The following is a 22,135-nucleotide window of genomic DNA, read 5'->3' on the forward strand; positions in this document are numbered from 1 at the left end:
TTGTGTTCGCGATAAACAATCATCGCCGTACACTTGTTGTAACATTACAAACGTTTCACTTGCAGTTTTTCCTAGTTTGAAACAAAATTTGATGTTAACACGCTGTTCTTTCTGTACATTCAACATTTTCCGACGCACAGACAAAACGTCAACTACTTAAAACAGACGCCACGGGCAGACTGAGTGCAGGAGGCAGATGAAACTCGAGCAGTAGGCGGAGCGAGAGTCACGTGACAGGCTACGCGACTTTCAGCCTTATTGCATTCGTTTTATTGTTTCACCAGTACTAGTCCGGTTTTTTTCTAGCCACACCTCGTATGAATGCTGTAGATTAAACGGGTAGGAAAAGTAACTAATGGAGAGAGACTGAATGGAGGCTTGGGAAAAATATTATTTCACAACTAGACTAGAAGGAGTTAAGTGTCGATAGGAAACGTCTTTACGCATTACATTCATTTAGCAATGGAGAGAAATACGGATGGCGGCGGGGGACAGGGAGGGGTGGGGGGGGTGGGGAGACGGGGGTGTAAATTGTGAAAGGTCACCAAGGCTTGACCATACTAAGCGGCTTCAAAAAGATGTAGGCCGCAGTAGTTACACAGATGCGGAAACGCATGCACCAGTGAGACTGGCGTGGAGAATTGCATGAAACCAGTCTTCACTGGTATCTATAACAACAACATTCGTATCGAATGTTGGGCTCCATAAGGTTCCCTTTCTGTGCAGCGACTGTGGAATATAGAGTTATAAAGAATGTCGCAACCAGTCGCTGAAACATAATTTATTTACCTTGTTGCAAATAGATTTCGACAGATATAAGTCATCATCGGTGTTGAAACAAATACAAGAGACAGGGCATAAACAACAACTGCTTTAAGAAACGAAAAAATTGGTAATAAAAAATAGTTACATCAATTAGAACAAATACAAATGTCTGAAATTAAAATTCATTTTTCTAACCGATACATCCCATAAGTAGAAGTACTGTCCTTGGCAGATTTGTATCATGAAGTGACACATCATAGGTCAACACTACAACAAGACAACTTGAGGTGGCGCCACGTTGCAATAAGCGCTCTCTGTGTAAAATAGAAGAGTAATGTAAAATCCAAGCAATAAGGAATACAACACATTACAAAAAAATTATTCAGTGATGGTAATTGATAATACCAATTTTAATAATTACAATAAGTGAAAATATATGAACATTTTTTGTCAGATGATAATAACAAATTAAACATATACGTCAAAACTACGATCGTCAAAATTGTAAGAAGAGATAAACTCGCTAAAAATATGATTCCATTCACACAAATGTAGGAAATGAAACTTGTCATAATGACGAAACCGAATATTGGTATCAATGATCATCTGCCGTTCCACATACGAACTCCAAATGCATCAAAAGGTACATTTATGTTACTTCCACTAGATGATGCTATGTTACTGAATGCACAAGTAGACAGAGTTCAGGTAAAAATTACAGTACGAGATAAACAATCATATTACTTAAATAATGGTATTAACAAACTGTTGCGCATATAAACAACCACATATGTGGCTAACGATTTTAGATATACTATGCGAACTATAGCCTCACGAACAAATGTACCATGCGCCCTTATGTTTAATAATGGATCAGTGTAGGTGCGAAAATTGATAATTGCATCAGATTTCACAAAATACATATTTTCTTTAAATGTTAATATATATAAGGAGATACAAAACAATTTATAAAACCAAATGTTAAAATTGTAGAATAAATAGATGTCACTCGATGTAAGGTAACCTAAATAACCATCAGGAAGAGAAATCTATTTAACAAGATAAATAAGTTATGTTTCCGCGACTGGTTGCTACATTCTTTATAATTTTAACATTCATATCGACCTTTGTATTCAGTTCGCCTTTGCTTTAACGAATTATGTACAATATAATACACAAACACAAAGAGAACATGAAACATCACTCGATCGGTTTCACTCCTGGTTGACACTCAATGTCCAAATATTACTAGTCTGGCAGCGTAGGCAGAGTGCCTTTCTCGGCTGCCGTTTCCTTTGTCTCTGAGGACCGGGACTGCAGCCACAGGCCGCCAGACGACAATTAAGCGACGCGCGAGAAGTAACGCGATTAAGCGACCGGGGCTGCATTTGCATACGGCTCGCCGTCCGCTCATAATGGAGACGATTACATCGAGCGCGTAAATCCGATTGCGACCGCCATTGGTAACCGAATCACTGCCGCTGCGGCGATCGGCGTAGCGGCTCTGCAGACGCGGGCGGACGTGGGAAACAGTTGGCGCGTCGCCGGCGTGACGCGTGGAAGCCATTCGGCTGCTCGTCGGCAGCCGCGTACACGCCGGGTTCGTTTTATACCGTGCTCGGTTCTACCGAGTAGTTGAGTGGTGAGCGCGGCTGACTGCCACGCCGTAGAACCGCGCTCGATTCCCGATTCTGCCTGGTGTTTGTCCTTGGTGGGAGGACTGGAACAGAGGACGATCAGTCTCGTAGGGGCAGTTGAGGACATACCCAGTCACGAAAACTGACAACGGCCACGCCTTTCCATATCATACCCAATAACGCCATTGGCAGAGAATGGCATGGAGGTCAGTCGGTACCGAAGAACCCGCCAGAGCCTGTGAACTAGGGTTACTGATTCTCCTCGACTCTATCACGAGGGAAGCGGGTACCCAGCGGGTCACCGACTCGGCTTGTCCTCAGCACGGTTCTGAGAACCTTCGGAGATCCATCCATGAGAAAACTATTGCTTGTGAGATATATGAGACATACTAAATACCCTCAACATTTTAAGAAGACTGTAATAATTCTTATTACAGACGAGGAGGTTGCTGACGGGTTTTGGATGCTACCGACTATCACTTTAATCTGTCATGGTTGCAAAAAACTGACGCGAAGTATTTGCAGAAGAATGGAAATACTTGTTTTGGGGATCAGTACGGGTTCCGGAAAACTCGAACACGCGAGGCAGTACTGACCCTGTGAACTATCTTAGAAAATAGGTTAAAGAAAGACAGACCTACATTTATGGTCTTTTTATATTTCGAGAAAGCTTTTGACAATGTTAACTCGGAGCACACTTATGAAGTTCTGAAGGTAGCAGAGACAAAATATGCGGAGCAAAATGTTGTACACAAGTTGTACAGAAACGGCATAGCAGTTGTAAAAGTCGAAGGACATCAGAGGAATGAGATTGTAGTGAGACGGAGCTGTAGCCTCTCGCAGACGTTATTCAGTCTATATACTGAGGTAGCAATACAGGGACGCAAGGATGAATTTGGAATAGGAATTAAGCTTTAGGAAGAGGAAGTAAAAACTTCGAGGTCTGCCAACGACATCGTCTTCCTGCACGAGACGGCGAAAGACTTGAAAGGTCCGTTAAACGGAATGGATAACGTGTTGAAAAGAAGTTATAAGACAAACATCAGGAAAAATAGTGTAATCGATCGTGGTCGAATTAAGCAGGCGGTGTTGGGGGAATTAGATTAGGAAATGAAATACTAGAATTGGTAGATGAGTTTTACAATTTGGGGAAAAAAAACTGATGATGGCAGAAGTAGAAAGGATATAAACTCCAAACCGGCAATAGTAAGAAAAGTTATTTTTCAAGAGAAGGAATTTGAATGTGAAGAACTCTTTTTTGGAAGGTATTTGTTTGGGGTGTAGAATGGTACGGAAGTAAAAATCGACGAGGAACAGTTCATACAAGAAAATAGAAATTATTGAATTCCAGCTTTGTGGAAGAATGATGAAGATTATATCTGTAAAAACTGGTTCATATGGCTCTAAGCACTATGGGACTTAACATCTGAGGTCATCAGTCCCCTAGACTTAGAACTACTTAGACCTAACTGACGTAAGGACATCACACACATCCATTCCCGAGGCAGGATTCAAACCTGCAACTGTAGCAGCAGCCTAGAACCACTCGGCCACAGCGGCCGGCATTTGATGTGTAGATCGGTTAACTAGCGATAAGGTGCTTAATCAGACTTGAAAAAAAGAAATTTACACTACAACTTGACTATAAGAAGGGCTTGGTTAATGGGACATGTCTTGAGGCATCAAGGAATCGTCAATTTGTTAATGGGAAGAAGTTCTGAGATGGTTAAAAATTGTAGACGGTATCGATGGCTTGAGAAAAGAGCTCCAAATGGTTGTAGGTCACAGTAGCTATGTAGAGTTGAAGTGTCTTGCACTAGCGTGGAGAGCTAAAACAAACCTGTCTGCAGGCTGACGCAGTAGGCTACAAGCCTCCTCGTACTGTGTTCGGGACATCCCGTGTTATCTGCCATCCAGTACTTGTGTTCACTAAAATGAATCATGTTTCTTTGGAAAGATACAATAACCACAATGATACTCATTGCGGTACATTTGTGACGAGGTATAATGGAGATGTAGTATGGAATCGTGATGAAATGAACAGTTTATCGAGAAATTCGTTCTTGTATTGTAGTGAAGGAATACCGATTTACACCAACTTTAAAAAATCTGCGCTTTAGTTACGATACGCGCATCAATGTATTGATATAAATAAATGCCCATTTTATCACCACCCGATATTATATCTCGATTATATTTCGTGACGAATGTGCCACTCTGATTATAATTATTATTATCGACAGTACAGACTGTGTATGTACTGCTGGTACTCGATGTTCAACGGTCACAATATTTCGACAAGCAACCCTGTCACCATTTGTACGTCCGCTGACGAATAGCTGATGTCCTGTCAACAAATAACCCGAAAGAAGCTTTATTAACTATATGAAGTTTATTACGTTTGTTTCTTTCGTAAGAAACGTGCCTCATTGTAGCTGTACAAGTATTTAGCAGAAGCTTAGGGAAGGAGAAACGACACTCGAACCCAGTACTTGCAGATTGCGTCTAGTCTGCTGCATTAGCTGGTTGATCTAACATCACTGGTCAATTGGTTGGTGGATGTAGGCTTCAGTCTGTCGTGGCACACTATCGATGAGATAAGTCCGGGTCCAAATTGTCCCCCTCTTCAGTGCAAATTGTACTTAAGTCTCCCAGAGTAAGTGGTTGTTATTGACTTTCAAAAACAGTTCGTTTCGATCGATGCCAGGCATGTTCGATTGAATTAATATCCAGGGAATACGAGGCTACTCCATTTCAGCATACTAAAGGATCATGTTCATCAGAACAGCACGATGAGCACACGAGTTATCATCCATCAAGATGAAATTGTCAACACAATGTTGGCGATACTGTTCCACTATTCGTTGCAGAATCTCGTCCCTGTACCGTAGAGCAGCAACCGACTGGTTGCAGACGTGGGACAGTGTTCGAGGCGTTCAAAGTACCGAGTTGTCTCAAATATGTTGTCTGCAATTATCACAGTACAAACAGAGCTGAGATTCGTCCGTAAACAATACCCGACGCAAATTGTGGGGCGTCCATTTCGCATTATTTCTTGCCCGTGTGTAACGGGGTCCACGGTGTTGTGGTGTACCACGTGGTGCTCGCCGTGGTCGTCGGGAATGGAGATTCGTCTCATGCAATCGTAGCCTAACAGTCTGATACGTGACATGTGGTCTTGTTGCGTCTTCGAACGCCAAATTCAGGTCTCGAGCACTCACGCCACGGTTCCTTTGGCTCAAAACTCCTAGATGTCGATCGTCCTGTGCATCTGTCGAATGTGGACGGCCAATATGGCGTTAAGTCCTCAACACTAGCCGCCAATTGCATCCAATTTCACGTCAGCACGACATCCCTTCGACTCCGGTCCACACGTCGACCAACTCCACTGATTGACAAGCTTTGTGGGCTTAACGTAATGATGCGGACCCAATGTAGCTATTGTTCTTCGTGACATGATGGATGTTCACTCTGCCGTTTCATAGACGTCTCTAATGCGTCCCTACTGGTGCTTTACTTTCACCTGATGAGCTGCAATCCATTCGAGTGTGACCTTCTAATGTTAGAAAGCGCTCGTGGTAACTGCGGATATGTTTACAACCAACGTCAAAATGGTTCAAATGGCTCTCTGTGCACTATGGGACTTAACAGCTGAGGTCATCAGTCCCCTAGAACTTAGAAATACTTAAACGTAACTAACCTAAGGACATCACACACATCCATGCCCGAGGCAGGATTCGAACCTGCGACCGTAGAGGTCGCGCGGATCCGGACTGAAGCACCGAGAACCGGTAGATAATGGACATCAGAGAAAGACAATTTGGCAAGTGCAATCGAAAAACATATTCACTCAGTTCTCCATAGCCATCTACCTCGTTAACGCAGTGAGCAGAGGACTGCGTTAGAACACTCAAGTTCGACGGTTCGATTCCGGTCAATGGTACCTGTATATATGCAGGAATCTGCTGGGGATGGAAATGTAAACTGGGAACTCTGAGCTCTGCTCACCTCGTTCTCGCAATTAATTATTCAGTGTCGCCACCTAACTAAGTATGGAAACTTTAATTACAAAAAGAATTAAGTACTGATTTCATCTATATGAACTAGATATCCTTAATCGCTTTCAGCAGTTGATCGGCTAAAATCAGTTTATTCATGAAACATATTCATTCCGAGTGAAAGGTAACAGGAGGTTAAGTCTCGACACAATTTACTAAATTTTCACTGGGAAACATGAAATCTTTTCACGTGCAAAAACTCTTGCGCTTAGAAAAAAGTCAGGTTGAATGTACACTACTTATTCTAACAGGAAGGGGTTGTTTAAGAGACAACCATCACCTTTTAACGATTTATTTTCATAGGAAGAAACAATTTCAAAAACTGCATAAGAAATTAAGTTAATTAAAGTTGCCGTTGCTTGCATTTACGTATTGATATCATTCCAATGAACAATATGTTGTATGTTGAAGAACGTCATGAATATAGTTCGTTCAAAATGGGGAAGGTTAGGATAAATTCACACGCACACTAAGTTCACACTAAAAGAATATACACTCCTGGAAATGGAAAAAAGAACACATTGACACCGGTGTGTCAGACCCACCATACTTGCTTCGGACACTGCGAGAGGGCTGTACAAGCAATGATCACACGCACGGCACAGCGGACACACCAGGAACCGCGGTGTTGGCCGTCGAATGGCACTAGCTGCGCAGCATTTGTGCACCGCCGCCGTCAGTGTCAGCCAGTTTGCCGTGGCATACGGAGCTCCATCGCAGTCTTTAACACTGGTAGCATGCCGCGACAGCGTGGATGTGAACCGTATGTGCAGTTGCCGGACTTTGAGCGAGGGCATATAGTGGGCATGCGGGAGGCCGGGTGGACGTACCGCCGAATTGCTCAACACGTGGGGCGTGAGGTCTCCACAGTACATCGATGTTGTCGCCAGTGGTCGGCGAAAGGTGCACGTGCCCGTCGACCTGGGACCGGACCGCAGCGACGCACGGATGCACGCCAAGACCGTAGGATACTACGCAGTGCCGTAAGGGACCGCACCGCCACTTCCCAGCAAATTAGGGACACTGTTGCTCCTGGGGTATCGGCGAGGACCATTCGCAACCGTCTCCATGAAGCTGGGCTATGGTCCCGCACACCGTTAGGCCGTCTTCCGCTCACGCCCCAACATCGTGCAGCCCGCCTCCAGTGGTGTCGCGACAGGCGTGAATGGAGGGACGAATGGAGACGTGACGTCTTCAGCGATGAGAGTCGCTTCTGCCTTGGTGCCAATGATGGTCGTATGCGTGTTTGGCGCCGTGCAGGTGAGCGCGACAATCAGGACTGCATACGACCGAGGCACACAGGGCCAACACCCGGCATCATGGTGTGGGGAGCGATCTCCTACACTGGCCGTACACCACTGGTGATCGTCGAGGGGACACTGAATAGTGCACGGTACATCCAAACCGTCATCGAACCCATCGTTCTACCATTCCTAGACCGGCAAGGGAACTTGCTGTTCCAACAGGACAATGCACGTCCGCATGTATCCCGTGCCACCCAACGTGCTCTAGAAGGTGTAAGTCAACTACCCTGGCCAGCAAGATCTCCGGATCTGTCCCCCATTGAGCATGTTTGTGACTGGATGAAGCGTCGTCTCACGCGGTCTGCACGTCCAGCACGAACGCTGGTCCAACTGAGGCGCCAGGTGGAAATGGCATGGCAAGCCGTTCCACAGGACTACATCCAGCATCTCTACGATCGTCTCCATGGGAGAATAGCAGCCTGCATTGCTGCGAAAGGTGGATATACACTGTACTAGTGCCGACATTGTGCATGCTCTGTTGCCTGTGTCTATGTGCCTGTGGTTCTGTCAGTGTGATCATGTGATGTATCTGACCCCAGGAATGTGTCAATAAAGTTTCCCCTTCCTGGGACAATGAATTCACGGTGTTCTTATTTCAATTTCCAGGAGTGTATATTGAAGGAAGGCAGCCCTTCGCCACATAAATACAGACCACGAGGAATGTGCATTCCAACACATGAAGGTTGAAGTAAACATGAAATGACACCGAGCATTCACAAACGAAGCAAGTCTATGCGCAAAAGAACCACGTGTGTGGAAGGCCAAGTAAAATGGAACGCTCGCAAATTTACTTGATATTTATGAGGTAAATTGATAAGTACGTTCTCACTTAACAGAAATGTTTCTCTCAAAACCTCAGCATGGCGTGGTGGAATGCATTTCACACCACAAGTTCTAGTAAGACAAATTAGTCTCAGAAAAACTTAACAGAACCTAAAAATTACATCATTTTCTGCATTTTATGAATAAACAATTGAACATCATTCTGAGGCTATCACTGTTGAATAAATTGAATGAATATACTTCATTCTAAGAAGAAGTTGCTAGTATCGCTCTTAAAGTTACGATGTACACTGACCAGCTGCCCAGCGCTAAATGCTTCAACACTTTCCCCGAATAACGAATCCCTAGGCAAGTGGAAATGACTAGATGGTTCCTTTTCGTCACCAACCTGACAATACTCGTAATCCAAACACCACTCAAAGAGTGGAAAACATCTTTGCTCTAACTGAATACACTAAGTTCGCCACCCAGTGTCTTCAGCAGAGAGCGAAGTGCTGCGCTGCTAACTACCGTTGAAATACTAAACAGTCACACACATTGACTTACTCTTTCACACAAAAACCAAGGAAGCAGGGGAAATGTGAAAGAACAAAACACAAATCATATAAATAGTACTGAGGGCTTGCATGGAACGTAAATATGTATATACAAATGCGTTAGAGAGATGCAGAACACAATCTATCTGCATCGTTCCATCGAGATAAGCATGTGCCACTACTTAGTTTTCTCGCGGGTTGGGCCAAGAGAGGCTCCGATAATTCGAGGTGCCATTATTGAGTGGAAATTAATAAGAGAAAGACTACATAAATCGTTTCCGACCGAGGTGTTTCACCGGATCTAAGTATAATGTTTCTTATTTTCTAATCCTGGACTGCGTTGCACAGTATCTGGCTTCTTAATAATTATACAGCAATTACAGCAGGTCTTCTGAAAAAGACGGGCAATTATATAATAGCAAAATAGAAATGAGATTACAATCGTTTTTATTATTCTATATTTAAAGCCCTATTTTTCCTTCAATCCTTTGCTCTGTTCTCTCTTACGCACTACTCCCCTCCATGCTTTACAGTCCATTGTTAGCGCTGCTGCCCTTTTCTTCAGATGTACCCCTCCCCCTGATAGCCTTGGGAGAGCAAGACATGACAAAACTTTTCCATCTGGTGAGCAAGATCTATGAGACAGGCAAAATACCCTCAGGCTTCAAGAAGAATATAATAGTTACAGTCCCGGAGAAAACAGGTGCTCACAAGTGTGAAAATTACCGAACTATTTGTTTAATACGTCATGGTTGCAAAACACTAACACGAATTCCTTACAGACGAATGGAAAAACTGGTAGGAGAAGACCTCGGGGAAGATCAACTTGGATTCCATACAGATGTTGGAACACGTGAGGCAATACTGACCTTACGACTTATCTTAGAAGATAGGTTAAGGAAAGACAAAGCTACGTTTTTAGCATTTGTGAACTTACAGAAATCTTTTTACAGTGTTTATTGGAATATTCTCTTTCAAATTCAGAAGGTGGCAGGGGTAAAATACAGGGAGCGAAAGGCTATTTACAATTTGTGGAGAAACCAGATGGCATTTAGGGAATTAGATTAGTAAATGAGATACTTAAAGTAGTAAAGTAGTTTTGCTATTTGGGGAGCAAAATAACTGATGATGGTCGAAGTAGAGAGGATATAAAATGTAGACTGGCAATTGCAAGGAAAGCATTCCTGAAGAAGAGAAATTTGTTAACATAGGTTATAAGTGTAGCCAAGCATGGAAGTGAAACTTGTATGATAAATAGTTTAGACAAGAAGAGAATAGAAGCTTTCGAAATGTGGTGCTGCAGAAGAATGCTGAAGATTAAATGGGTAGATCACATAACTAATGAGGAGGTACTGAATAGAACTGGGGAGAAGAGAAATTTGTGGCAGAACTTGACCAGAAGAAGGGATCGGTTGGTAGTATATGTTCTGAGACATCAAGGGACCACCAATTTAGTATTGTAGGGCAGCGTGGAGGGTAAAAATCGTAGACATGAAGACACTAAACAGATTCAGGAGGATGTAGGTTGCAGTAGGTACTGGGAGATGAAGAACCTACTACAGGATAGAGTAGCATGGAGAGCTGCATCAAACCAGTCTCTGAACTGAAGATCACAACAACATCGAGGCTGGATGCGGTGTAAAGAGTGTTATTGTGATATGTCCTGGGAATAACTACTTTTTGCACATCGTTCTCAGTTATTAATGTAATTTGAATAGCGAGTAAAAACTGAATATGTGGCTTCTTAACCACTCTGAACAGTGTACAGATTACCTTTAATTTTCGACAAACACGATTCATCTGACTCTCGTGCAATAATATAAAGAATCAATAAAAATTTTGTTTTCAGTTCTCAAAGGTGTAGTGTTACATGATATGGTCCATGTGTTATAGAGGTTTAAGGTATGTTAATGCCAAAATTGTTTTGCTAATTTAACTAGAGACAGATGGAAGGTACAGGGAAGCAAAAATACACTTTAAAATAATTAAGGTAGTAGAGAGATTTTTGTTGAAGTATCTGTATTACTCTCGGCTGAAATCAGATTACACGTCTGGCATGAGGTTTCTAAAGGTACTGGTTGATGAAGTCCGTGAAAGCGGCCACCCGGGTGAAGACAGAGGGCGCGTCCTCAGCCCCGCAGGGCCATATGCCCCACGACACGATTCCAATGAGGGTGCCGTCCTGGGCCAGTGGGCCGCCAGAATCGCCCTGCACAATCAGGGCACACAGTCAGCAAACACAGTCTCACCATGTACACCCGCAGACAGTGGAACAACCTGCGCTACACTACATGACCAACTTACATACCTCAGTTGTCAGTTGATTTGACTTCTTAAACAAAATGGTTCAAATGGCTCTTAGCACTATGGGACTTAACTTCTGAGGTCATCAGTCCTCTAGAACTTAGAACTACTTAAACCTAACTAACCTAAGGACATCACACACATCCATGCCCGAGGCAGGATTCGAACCTGCGACCGACTTCTTAAACAAAATGGACGAAAAATAGTCATCAGCATGAGACGCTAGTATCTTATAACGCTGACTCTAGCCTTGATATGGTTTCAGTTCGGTGAGAACGAAAACCCACAAGTTTCTTCAGGTAGGTCACATCTAACAGAAACAACTCACTGATGCTTACATCTCGCAGAGCTACCAAATTGCGGGTACATTAACTGGTACGTTTCACTCAATATTCGAAGTATTCCCAGACATTTTCTGTGCTACTAAGATGGGTTGATTTAACGGCCTTGTCGATACACAGTAGGGTGCTTGAATGATCGTCAAAATTAGGGGCCTATGTATGCAGCCCTGTGAACTCGCTGTTGTCATCTTAGGCGATGTCGTTATCCACAACATACCCTCCACGAAGATGTAGAAGAAAGGGCAACACTTGGTCACAGAGAATATTCTGATAAACGTCCTGGTTCTAGTTCATGGTACGTGAATGAGTGGTCCGAAATCACTGTTCCAAAGAAATCCTCAGAACATGGCAAAACCACCTCTGGCATGAACTGCCCCCTCCACAAACTGCAGGTAAATCGTCTCCTTGGGCCACGGCCCACTCGATGCCTTGTTGAAGAGAGCCTCCCACGAACAGAGTACCTGAATGAATGGTCCAAAATCACTGTACTAAAGACATCCTCAGAACATTGCAGAACCACCTCTGGCGTGAAATACACCCTCCACACACAGCAGGTAAACCGTCTCATTGGTCCTCGGTTCACTTGACGGCCTGCAACGTTATAAGAGAGGCCTGACTCTTCGTTCCACACTAGACATCTTCGATTAGCTTGTGACCAGTTTCTGTGTTGTTTGGCCAACTGAAGACTTGCAGCTTTATGTGCAGCTATAAGCAATGGTCTTTTGTGAGATATCCGACTCCAGACGCTCATTCCATGCAGCTGTCTTCACAGTTTTTGTTTGGAACCTGGTTATGGTGGAACACATTCAGCGACAGCACGAATTCCTGTCGTATGAAACCGGTTCTCTCTGAAAACTCTGACATCCCTGACCTGTCACATTCGATTAGGATGTGTCTGCAACCATTGCTCTTACGCCATATTACACAGCCGCAAGTAGTACACAATTCCTTGGTGACACGTTTTTCAGTCTGCTTTGATACACCAACAAATTGAGGAACTTCATTTATGATATGGTCAAAGGCAGATCCAAACACATACCATATTTCTGTCATCCTGAAACATCTCCACATTGACCCACTTTACTGCACTATTTCCATACAACAGACTGGCACATGGAAATGGAAATGAGCATTTGGCGTCATTGGCCGGGAGGTCCCTTACGGGGCAGGTCTGGCCGCTTTGGTGCAGGTTTTATTACATTCGACGCCACATTGGACGACCTGCGCGCCGGATGGGGATGATATGATGATGAAGACAACACAACAGCCAACTCCTGAATGGAGAAAATCCCCGACCCAGCTGGGAATCGAACCTGGGCCCCTTAGGATGGCAGTCCGTCACGCTGACCATTAAGCTATCGGGGCGGACAGACTGGTACATCAAATCATTTCACTGTCATTACTTATGTCAGTGGTCGAGGGTCACATGGCTCTCTGGTACCAGTTTTACACCATCTAAAGCGCACCAAAGCGAACAGCATACTTTTTCAAGATAATGACTAATATTTTGTCCGGTAGAACTTATGTCTCATGGATTTTATCTATAGCAGTGTCCACAGCTCATGATCTAGTGGTTAACGTTGCTGTCTCTAGATAATGGGGTCCCGGGTTACAGTCCGTGCTGGGTCAGAGAGAGTGGACGTTGTGGTGTCCTCATCATTGATGTCTAGGAAACTCCACATGGTGTCTCCCAACGAAAAATACTATGTGATCATTTCATTTTATTTCATCCACTGTAGAAATGGTTGCACTAACAAATTTCATGTGGTTTCAAAAGTCCCCTTTAAACCAATTCTCAGTCTGTTCGTTTTATTGGACCTGAACCCGGAACGTAACTGACTGATTGCGGCACAATCTGCTTCACACGTCCTCGCACACTAAGGTGATGTCGTGGGATAACGATATATACAAATACAGATGGCGGTATAAAAGGTATAAAATGAAGGTGCATTGGTGGAGTTGTGATTTGTACTCAGGTCGTCCACGAGAAAAAGTGTTCAATGTTACTGTGGCCTCACAACGAGAATTAACAGACTTTCAAGGTGGAATGGGAGTTGGAGCTAGACGCATGGGACATCAGATTTCGGAAATCGTTAGGGAATTCAGTATTTCGAAAGCCACAGTGTCAAGGGTTTGCCGAGGTTACCAAATTTCAGGCATTACTTCTCACCACGGGGAACGTTCTTGCTGATGGCCTTCACTTAACGATTGAGAGCAGTGGCGTTTGCGTAGGGTTGTCACTGCTAACAGACAAGCAGTACTGCGTGAAATAACCGCAGAAATTAACGTGGGAGGTACGACGAACATATCCGTTAGGACAGTATGAGGTGCATTCAAGTTCTAAGGCCTCCGATTTTTTTTCTCCGGACTGGAAAGAGATAGAAACATGCGCATTGTTTTAAAATGAGGCCGCGTTCATTGTCAATACGTCCCAGAGATGGCAGCAACGTATGGCACATGGAATTTTACCGCCAGCGGCGAGAATGAGAACTGTTTTCAATACTTAAAATGGCGACGTTTTCCTAACTTGAACAGCGTGCAATCATTCGTTTTCTGAATTTGCGTGGTGTGAAACCAATTGAAATTCATCGACAGTTGAAGGAGACATGTGGTGATGGAGTTATGGATGTGTCGAAAGTGTGTTCGTGGGTGCGACAGTTTAATGAAGGCAGAACATCGTGTGACAACAAACCGAAACAACCTCGGGCTCGCACAAGCCGGTCTGACGACATGATCGAGAAAGTGGAGAGAATTGTTTTGGGGGATCGCCGAATGACTGTTGAACAGATCGCCTCCAGAGTTGGCATTTATGTGGGTTCTGTGCACACAATCCTGCATGACGACCTGAAAATGCGAAAAGTGTCATCCAGGTGGGTGCCACGAATGCTGACGGACGACCACATGGCTGCCCGTGTGGCATGTTGCCGAGCAATGTTGACGCACAACAACAGCATGAATGGGACTTTCTTTTCGTCGGTTGTGACAATGGATGAGACGTGGATGCCATTTTTCAATCCAGAAACAAAGCGCCAGTCAACTCAATGGAAGCACACAGATTCACCGCCACCAAAAAAATTTCGGGTAACCGCCAGTGCTGAAAAAATGGTGGTGTCCATGTTCTGGGACAGCGAGGGCGTAATCCTTACCCATTGCGTTCCAAAGGGCACTACGGTAACAGGTGCATCCTACGAAAATGTTTTGAAGAACAAATTCCTTCCTGCACTGCAACAAAAACGTCTGGGAAGGGCTGCGCGTGTGCTGTTTCACCAAGACAATGCACCCGCACATCGAGCTAACGTTACGCAATAGTTTCTTCGTGATAACAACTTTGAAGTGATTCCTCATGCTCCCTACTCACCTGACCTGGCTCCTAGTGACTTTTGGCTTTTTCCAACAATGAAAGACACTCTCTGTGGCCGCACATTCACCAGCCGTGCTGCTATTGCCTCAGCGATTTTCCAGTGGTCAAAACAGACTCCGAAAGAAGCCTTCGCCACTGCCATGGAATCATGGCGTCAGCGTTGTGAAAAATGTGTACGTCTGCAGGGCGATTACGTCGAGAAGTAACGCCAGTTTCATCGATTTCGGGTGAGTAGTTAATTAGAAAAAAAATCGGAGGCCTTAGAACTTGAATGCACCTCGTACGTCGAAATTTGACATTAATGAGCTGTAGCAGCAGACGACAGACGCGGGTACCTTTGCTAACAGCACAACATCACCTGCACCACCTCTCCTGAACTCCTTACCATATCGCTTGGAATCTAGACGACTAGAAAACCGTTCCGTGGTCAAATGAGTCGTGATTTCAGCTTGTAAGAGCTGACGGTAGGGTTCGAATGTCGCGCAGACCCCACGAAGCCATGGACCCAAGTTGTCAGCAAGGCACTGTGCAAGCTGGTGGTGACTGCATAATGATATAGGCTCTGTTTACATGGCATGGAGTGGGTCCTCTGGTCCAAATGCATTCGATCATTGAGTGGAAATGTTTATGTTCGGCTGCTTGAAGACCATTTACAGCAATTCATGAACTTCTTGTGCCCAAACAACGATGGAAATTTTGTGGAAGACAGTGTCACCAAGCCACAGCTGTTCGCGATTGGTTTGAAGAACATTCCGGACAGTTCGAGCGAACAGTTTGGTCACCCAGATTGTCCGACGTGAATCCCATGTAATATTTATGGGACATAATCGACATGTCAGTTAGTGCAGGAAATGGTGGACCGGCATCACTTTCGCAATTATGGACGGCCATAGAGACAGCAGGGCTGCATATTTCTGCAGGGGAGTTCCAAAGCCTTGTTGAGTTCATGCCACGTCGATAAGCCAACCATAGATCCTTCAGATAACTGAAATTCAAAACGTACTAGATTGACGATTTAAGATAATTGTTATGTTGTGTGCAGAGGATACTTCTGACATTAGCCAGTGCGTAAAACGCAAATCTTTATACGCTCAAGGTATCCTTATCCAACAATGCTCAGGTGAGTTAACAATAGGCTGCCCCATTAGAACAGACACTCCTGGTGGCTGTGTACCTCGCAAGCGGAGATGCTGCCGTCGACGGGGCCCGTGCAGACGCTGTCGTCGTTGAGCGGGCTGTCACCCAGAAGCAGCGCGCACTCCGTGTTGCTGATGACGCTGACGTTGACCCACTGCAGGATGTCGGGCATGTGCGGAAGAAGGCCGGTGCTGGTGCTACCCCAGCCAGACAGCGTCGCCGACGAACCAGCTGCAAAGAAAGTCAAGTATAGCTGCAAACACTCGGCTTGCAGGCAGTGCGGCTGCCCGAGGGGTTTCAGTGTAATCTGAATTAACAGTAGTACGAAACAAAAGAAGAATTCAGACCATCTCAAGAAGACAATTAGTGGTCAAAGAAAGTAATGACAAAAAAAGAGTAAAATAATCATAAGTTGCTAGTAGTGACACCACTCTATAGACATGAAAACAACAGCTGACACCGTTGACAGTCTTACCACTTGGGACGGATCCAGCGGTAGCGAGCGGTATGGCCTGTAAGTTACCGCCCAGGGTCAGGCTGGACTGCAGTTGGAAGACGGCGACGTCGTTGATTGCGACGTTACTGTAGAACAGACAACATAAGAGTATCTTAACAGATGAGTTTATTTTGAAAAAGTAATGTTGCCGCAGTTACACATATTTGTGCCTCAGTCCATATGGACATCTGACTTCTAGTCAAAGATGTGTACCATAAACAAAATGGTTCAAATGGCTCTGAGCACTATGGGACTTAACATCTACGGTCATCATTCCCCTAGAACTTAGAACTACTTAAACCTAACTAGCCTAAGGACATCACACAACACCCAGTCATCACGAGGCAGAGAAAATCCCTGACCCCTCCGGGAATCGAACCCGGTAACACGGGCGCGGGAAGCGGTACCATAAACAGTGTCCCTTTGTGCTGAAAGACAGAATGACAACTTCGAAACTCCACTATTAACGATATTACTACACTACTGGCCTTTAATTTTTTTACACCAAAGAAATGCAGATCATAAACGGGTATTCATTGGACAAATATATTATACTAGAACTGACAGGTGATTTCATTTTCACGCAATTTGGGTGCATAGATCCTGAGAAATATGTACCCAGAACAACCACCTCTGGCCGTAATAACGGCCTTGATACGCCTCGGCATTGAGTCAAACAGAGCTCGGATGGCGTGTATAGGTACAGCTGCCCATGCACCTTCAACACGATACCACAGTTCGTCAAGAGTAGTGACTGGCGTATTGTGACAAGACAGTTACTCGGACACAATTGACCAGACGTTTTCAATTGGTGAGACATCTGGAGAATGTGCTGGCCAGGGCAGCAGTCGAACATTTCCTGTATCCAGAAAGGCCCATACAGGTCCTGCAACATGCGGTCGTGCATTATCCAGCTGAAATGTAGGGTTATGCAGGGATCGAATGAAGGGTGGAGCCACGGGTCGTAAGACATCTGAAATGTAATGTCCACTGTTCAAAGTGCCATCATTGCGAACAAGAGGTGACAGAGATGTGTAACCAATGGCACCCAATACCATCACGCCGGGTGATACGCCAGTATGGCGATGACGAATACACGCTCCCAATGTCCGTTCACCGCGATGTCGCCAAACACGGATGCTGTAAACAGAACCTGGATTCATCCGAAGAAATGACGTTTTGCCATTCGTGCACCCAGGTTCGTCCTTGAGTACACCATCGCAGGCGCTCCTGTCTGTGATGCAGCGTCAACGGTAACCCCAGCCATGGTTTCCGAGCATATAGTCCATGCTGCTGCAAACGTCGTCGAACAGTTCGTGCAGATGGTTGTTGTCTTGCAAACGTCCCCATCTGTTGAGTCAGGGATCGAGACGTGGCTGCACGATCCGTTACAGCCATGCGGATAAGATGCCTGTCATCTCGACTGCTAGTGATACGAGGCCTTTGGGATCCAGCACGGCGTTCCGTATTACCCTCCTGAACCCACCGATTCCATATGCCGCTAACAGTCATTGGATCTCGACCAACGCGAGCAGCAATGTCGCGATACAGTAAACCGCAATCGCGATAGGCCACAACACTGCTGTTTGTGTATGAGAAATCGGCTGGAAACTTTCCTCACGTCAGCACGTTGTAGATGTCGCCAGCGGCGCCAACCTTGTGTGAATGCTCTGAAAAGCTAATCATTTGCATATCACAGCATCTTCTTCCTGTCGGTTAATTTTAGCGTCTGTAGCACATCATCTTCGTGGTGTAGCAATTTTAATGGCCAGTAGTGTAAGTTGTAATGACAGAGAAATAAAGGACCAGACTATTGCATGGTCTCTACTTGAAGGCCAAATTCCCACTGAAGAATAAAAGAAGCTTACACATTAATTTTTGTCACTCAACTGTTCCGGAGAGAGATAGAGAGAGAGAGAGAGAGAGAGAGAGAGAGAGAGAGAGAGAGAGAGAGAAAGAGAGAGTGACAGACAGACAGACAGAGAGAGAGATAGAGAGAGAGACAGAGAATTGCCGGAAGGTTATGTGTGATGTTTGTGTGGAACAGGTAGATACATTCGTGAAAGGAAACTATAAAATTATAATTTTCATCAAACATATAATAAGCCTTAGCATTCACTTTGTAAACATAAAAGAGAAATTTCCCGTTTTCCGCTCTCATTAAGTAGTGCAGTATTTGTGATAACCAATAGAAAAGTATTCAGACAATCTGAGGGATCCAAAGTCCCAGGAAAATCCAGAAAATAAAATGACTGCTTTAAAATAAGAATCCAGTGAAGCCGATTGTGTGTCAGGCAAAATGCTGCACATTGTGATACACGCAACACATCACACTCCAGTTAGACATACATTTGCCATTGTCATATTAGTTTTTAAGACAACTGTTTGGACAGATATTAATAACGTCTGACCCGTTTTAACATTAACGAGCTTTTCAAAAATTTCGCGAGAAGCGACGTACTTCAGACTGGTTGAACTCGTCTGAAAATACGATAGACTGAAACACTGACAATTTCGGTTCTAGAAGATAATTTCTACTGATCATGATATCTATGATTTTACTAGCGTAGTATAACTTCAATTTTCTGTGATCTGACTAACTTATTTGCCTGTGAATATTACAGTAACAGTATGCAGTAATAATTTACGGATTTCAATATATAGTAAGGAATAGATCAATTTCGTATATACGTTATACAAAGCAGGAGCCATGTGAGGCAGTTTAGTCAGATTTAACGAGAAGTCGTTTTCTGACCGGAGAAAAAAAAAGTTTTTATGTTCCACAGTGTTCACCGTCGGATCCACCGCTGTTGGTATTGTCATACAGATAAAGCTAATATAGTTCTTCTATAAAACAACTAGATTTCATTTTCAGCTAAATATCTTTATTGCTTTGTTTGGTTTCAAATGCAAGCGCTTTCGGGCTCATACGGGCGCCTGGATAGGCATCTATCACAGATGCTCTGCATCATCAAATAGCCTGCACCTCATGTCGAGATTTACGAGTAACTAAAATTATTTTTCTGAGATCTCATCTTTAGCATCGAAATCTATTTTAATACCTAAACACTCTAAAAAACATTTAAATATCTCACACTATGTTTTCTTTGGAACGGATAGCAGTTTTGCTTTCTTTATGACTGCTTCACTGCGCAGCAATCAATAACAGATGTTTGTGGTATAGCTTGTCAATCAAATCGCAGTAAAAGAGATCCTATGTATAATCATTGGCGAGACGTTACTAAAGCTGTTACGCATTTCGAACACGCTGATCGCAGACAGTGTCTGTACCACTTACTCAATTTCCTGGTAGGATGGATGCCTTATCTGCTGGGCCACTTGCACCCTCTGCTCTATGGCCGAGTCAGACGTCAGGGAGTTGATGCCGGCCACGGCCTAAAACACACAACAGAAGACACACTCACAGAGAGCTCTTCCCATTTCTTACAAGAGTTTTAGCTGTCTTTGTTTTCAAAAACACTGATGAAACTAAATTTCTGGGAACCTATCTAAAACATATACTACGTGCTATTGGTTCATTCAACAAATGAATAGCTGACGTAACAGAACAATTGATGAGCTTCGGCTCGCATTCTCAGTTGAAAAGACAGTATAGACATTTAATGACTTAATATGGAAAATGATATTGCTCCATAACCAAAGATGTTGAGCCACGTCCTCCAGTCACCCAAACAAAACAAAAATAATGATAAAGCTTTTCACTGCTGAGTAAAGAATAAAGTAATATCCTATATGACGACTGTCTAAAAAGGCGCGGGTCGTGGTTGTCACGAATAAAGGAGGAAGAAAATGAAAGGTCTCGAAAATGACAATTCTTGAAGATTACGGACTGTGTTTCGTACACGTACTGCCGAGCTGCTAGCCCACCGGCAGCAGAAAACATTCTACTCGTATACAATAAAATGTAGCCATTTGAAAGTTTCCTCATTTTCTTTTAATGTATGTTTGAGTATATCTGACTAGGAATATTTGAATGGAAACGAATAATGACATTACGTAGGATAGCATGGATGAGATACACTGATTCCTTTTAAAGAGCATTCTCGGTAAATTTTCTATAAATTTAATCAGACCACGAGAAGGAACAACTTTTTGTCTACTGGGGGTCCAAAATGTGACTCCTCTTTATTAGTTCCTGACTCTTTCAAGGTAGGTATACGGACGTTCGTAATGATACACTGTTTCTTCTTGTTATCTAAACATATTTCAGCACCAATGTGCCACCATCAGTGAATCTTGTTTATTGAAAACTTATTTTTTGTATATCAGATCGATCCTCCTAGTTTCCCTCCCAAAGCTATATATCACATCATGGTAGAAGGACGGGCTTTGGCGCAAAGTTGCAAGAAAGGAGTTTTCACTGCTGAGAATAGCTAGTGAAGAAAGTCTCTCCTGAACTTGAGTATTTCGAGGGATTTAATACACTTCATTGCTGAGCATTATCTCTCACCACACGAACTCTCTCAGAGTTTCGGTTCTAGATTTGCCACTGATCATACCTTCTACGATATCACAGATCAGTATTAAAATATTTTAATGATTAAATTCCACACACTACAAATATTTGTGATGTGGATATGACCTTTATCTGTGGTAATCGTACCACAGAGAAACTTAAAATTTATGGTTGTCAAGAGACAATGCGCACTTCTTTAACTTAAAATTTAACTAATAGGAAGCATTCATGTTAAAAACTCCAGGCAGTTTTCATAATATGTTATTTTGCCAATAAGAGGAGTTAACTATTGGTGCTCCGCAGGGTTCACTACATAGTCCACTGCTGTTCTTTTTGTACGTAAATGGACACCAATTTTGAACAGATGAAACTAATGTAGTTGCTTTATAGTACGGAACAGATTTTCGCTTTCAGGAGTATTCATTTATCACATTCTTAAGTTTACAACGCAAGCTAATCCAGGCTCATACGAACAGAATAGTAAACATTCGTCACACATGCTCTGCATTATCAAACAGCTCAGATGTCGATATTTAAGTATAATTATATTTCAGAGATCTCGTCGTTAGCGTCCATCCAACCACTGGAAGAAAATTTCAAATATCTCATGATACGTTTTCAACGTTTTCATTGACACCGATCGTAGTTGTACTTTCCTCATGACCTACTTCAGTGTGCAGCAATCGGTAACAGACGTTGGTAATACTTGTCAATCAAACCTCAATAAAAGAGAACGTGTGTGTAATTATTGGCGACACGTTACTAAAGCTGTTACAAGTTTCGAACACGCCGAATTTAAACAGTGTCTGTATCACTTACAAATCTTCCTGGTAGGATGGACGCCTTATCTGCTGGGCCACTTGCACCCTCTGCTCGATGGCCGAGTCATTTGTCAGGGAGTTGATACCAGCCACGATCTGAAACACACAATACAAT

At 43.7% G+C, this 22,135-nt stretch overlaps 1 protein-coding gene across 1 annotated transcript in view; it reads right to left on the bottom strand.

The window, feature by feature from the left end:
• Positions 1–11,148: 11,148 nt before the first annotated feature.
• The window catches only part of LOC126097323 (kallikrein-7-like), a 34,131-nt gene continuing 23,144 nt past the window's right edge, over positions 11,149–22,135 (bottom strand). The window contains exons 3-6 of the mRNA XM_049910593.1: positions 20,021–20,118; positions 16,750–16,808; positions 16,264–16,457; positions 11,149–11,292 (exon numbers count right to left, since the gene is read on the bottom strand). Coding sequence (XP_049766550.1) covers positions 11,149–11,292; positions 16,264–16,457; positions 16,750–16,808; positions 20,021–20,118 — 495 coding nt within the window. The remainder of the gene's footprint in view (positions 11,293–16,263; positions 16,458–16,749; positions 16,809–20,020; positions 20,119–22,135) is intronic.

Source organism: Schistocerca cancellata, chromosome 1 (assembly GCF_023864275.1).
Source record: "Schistocerca cancellata isolate TAMUIC-IGC-003103 chromosome 1, iqSchCanc2.1, whole genome shotgun sequence".
NCBI lineage: Eukaryota > Metazoa > Arthropoda > Insecta > Orthoptera > Acrididae > Schistocerca > Schistocerca cancellata.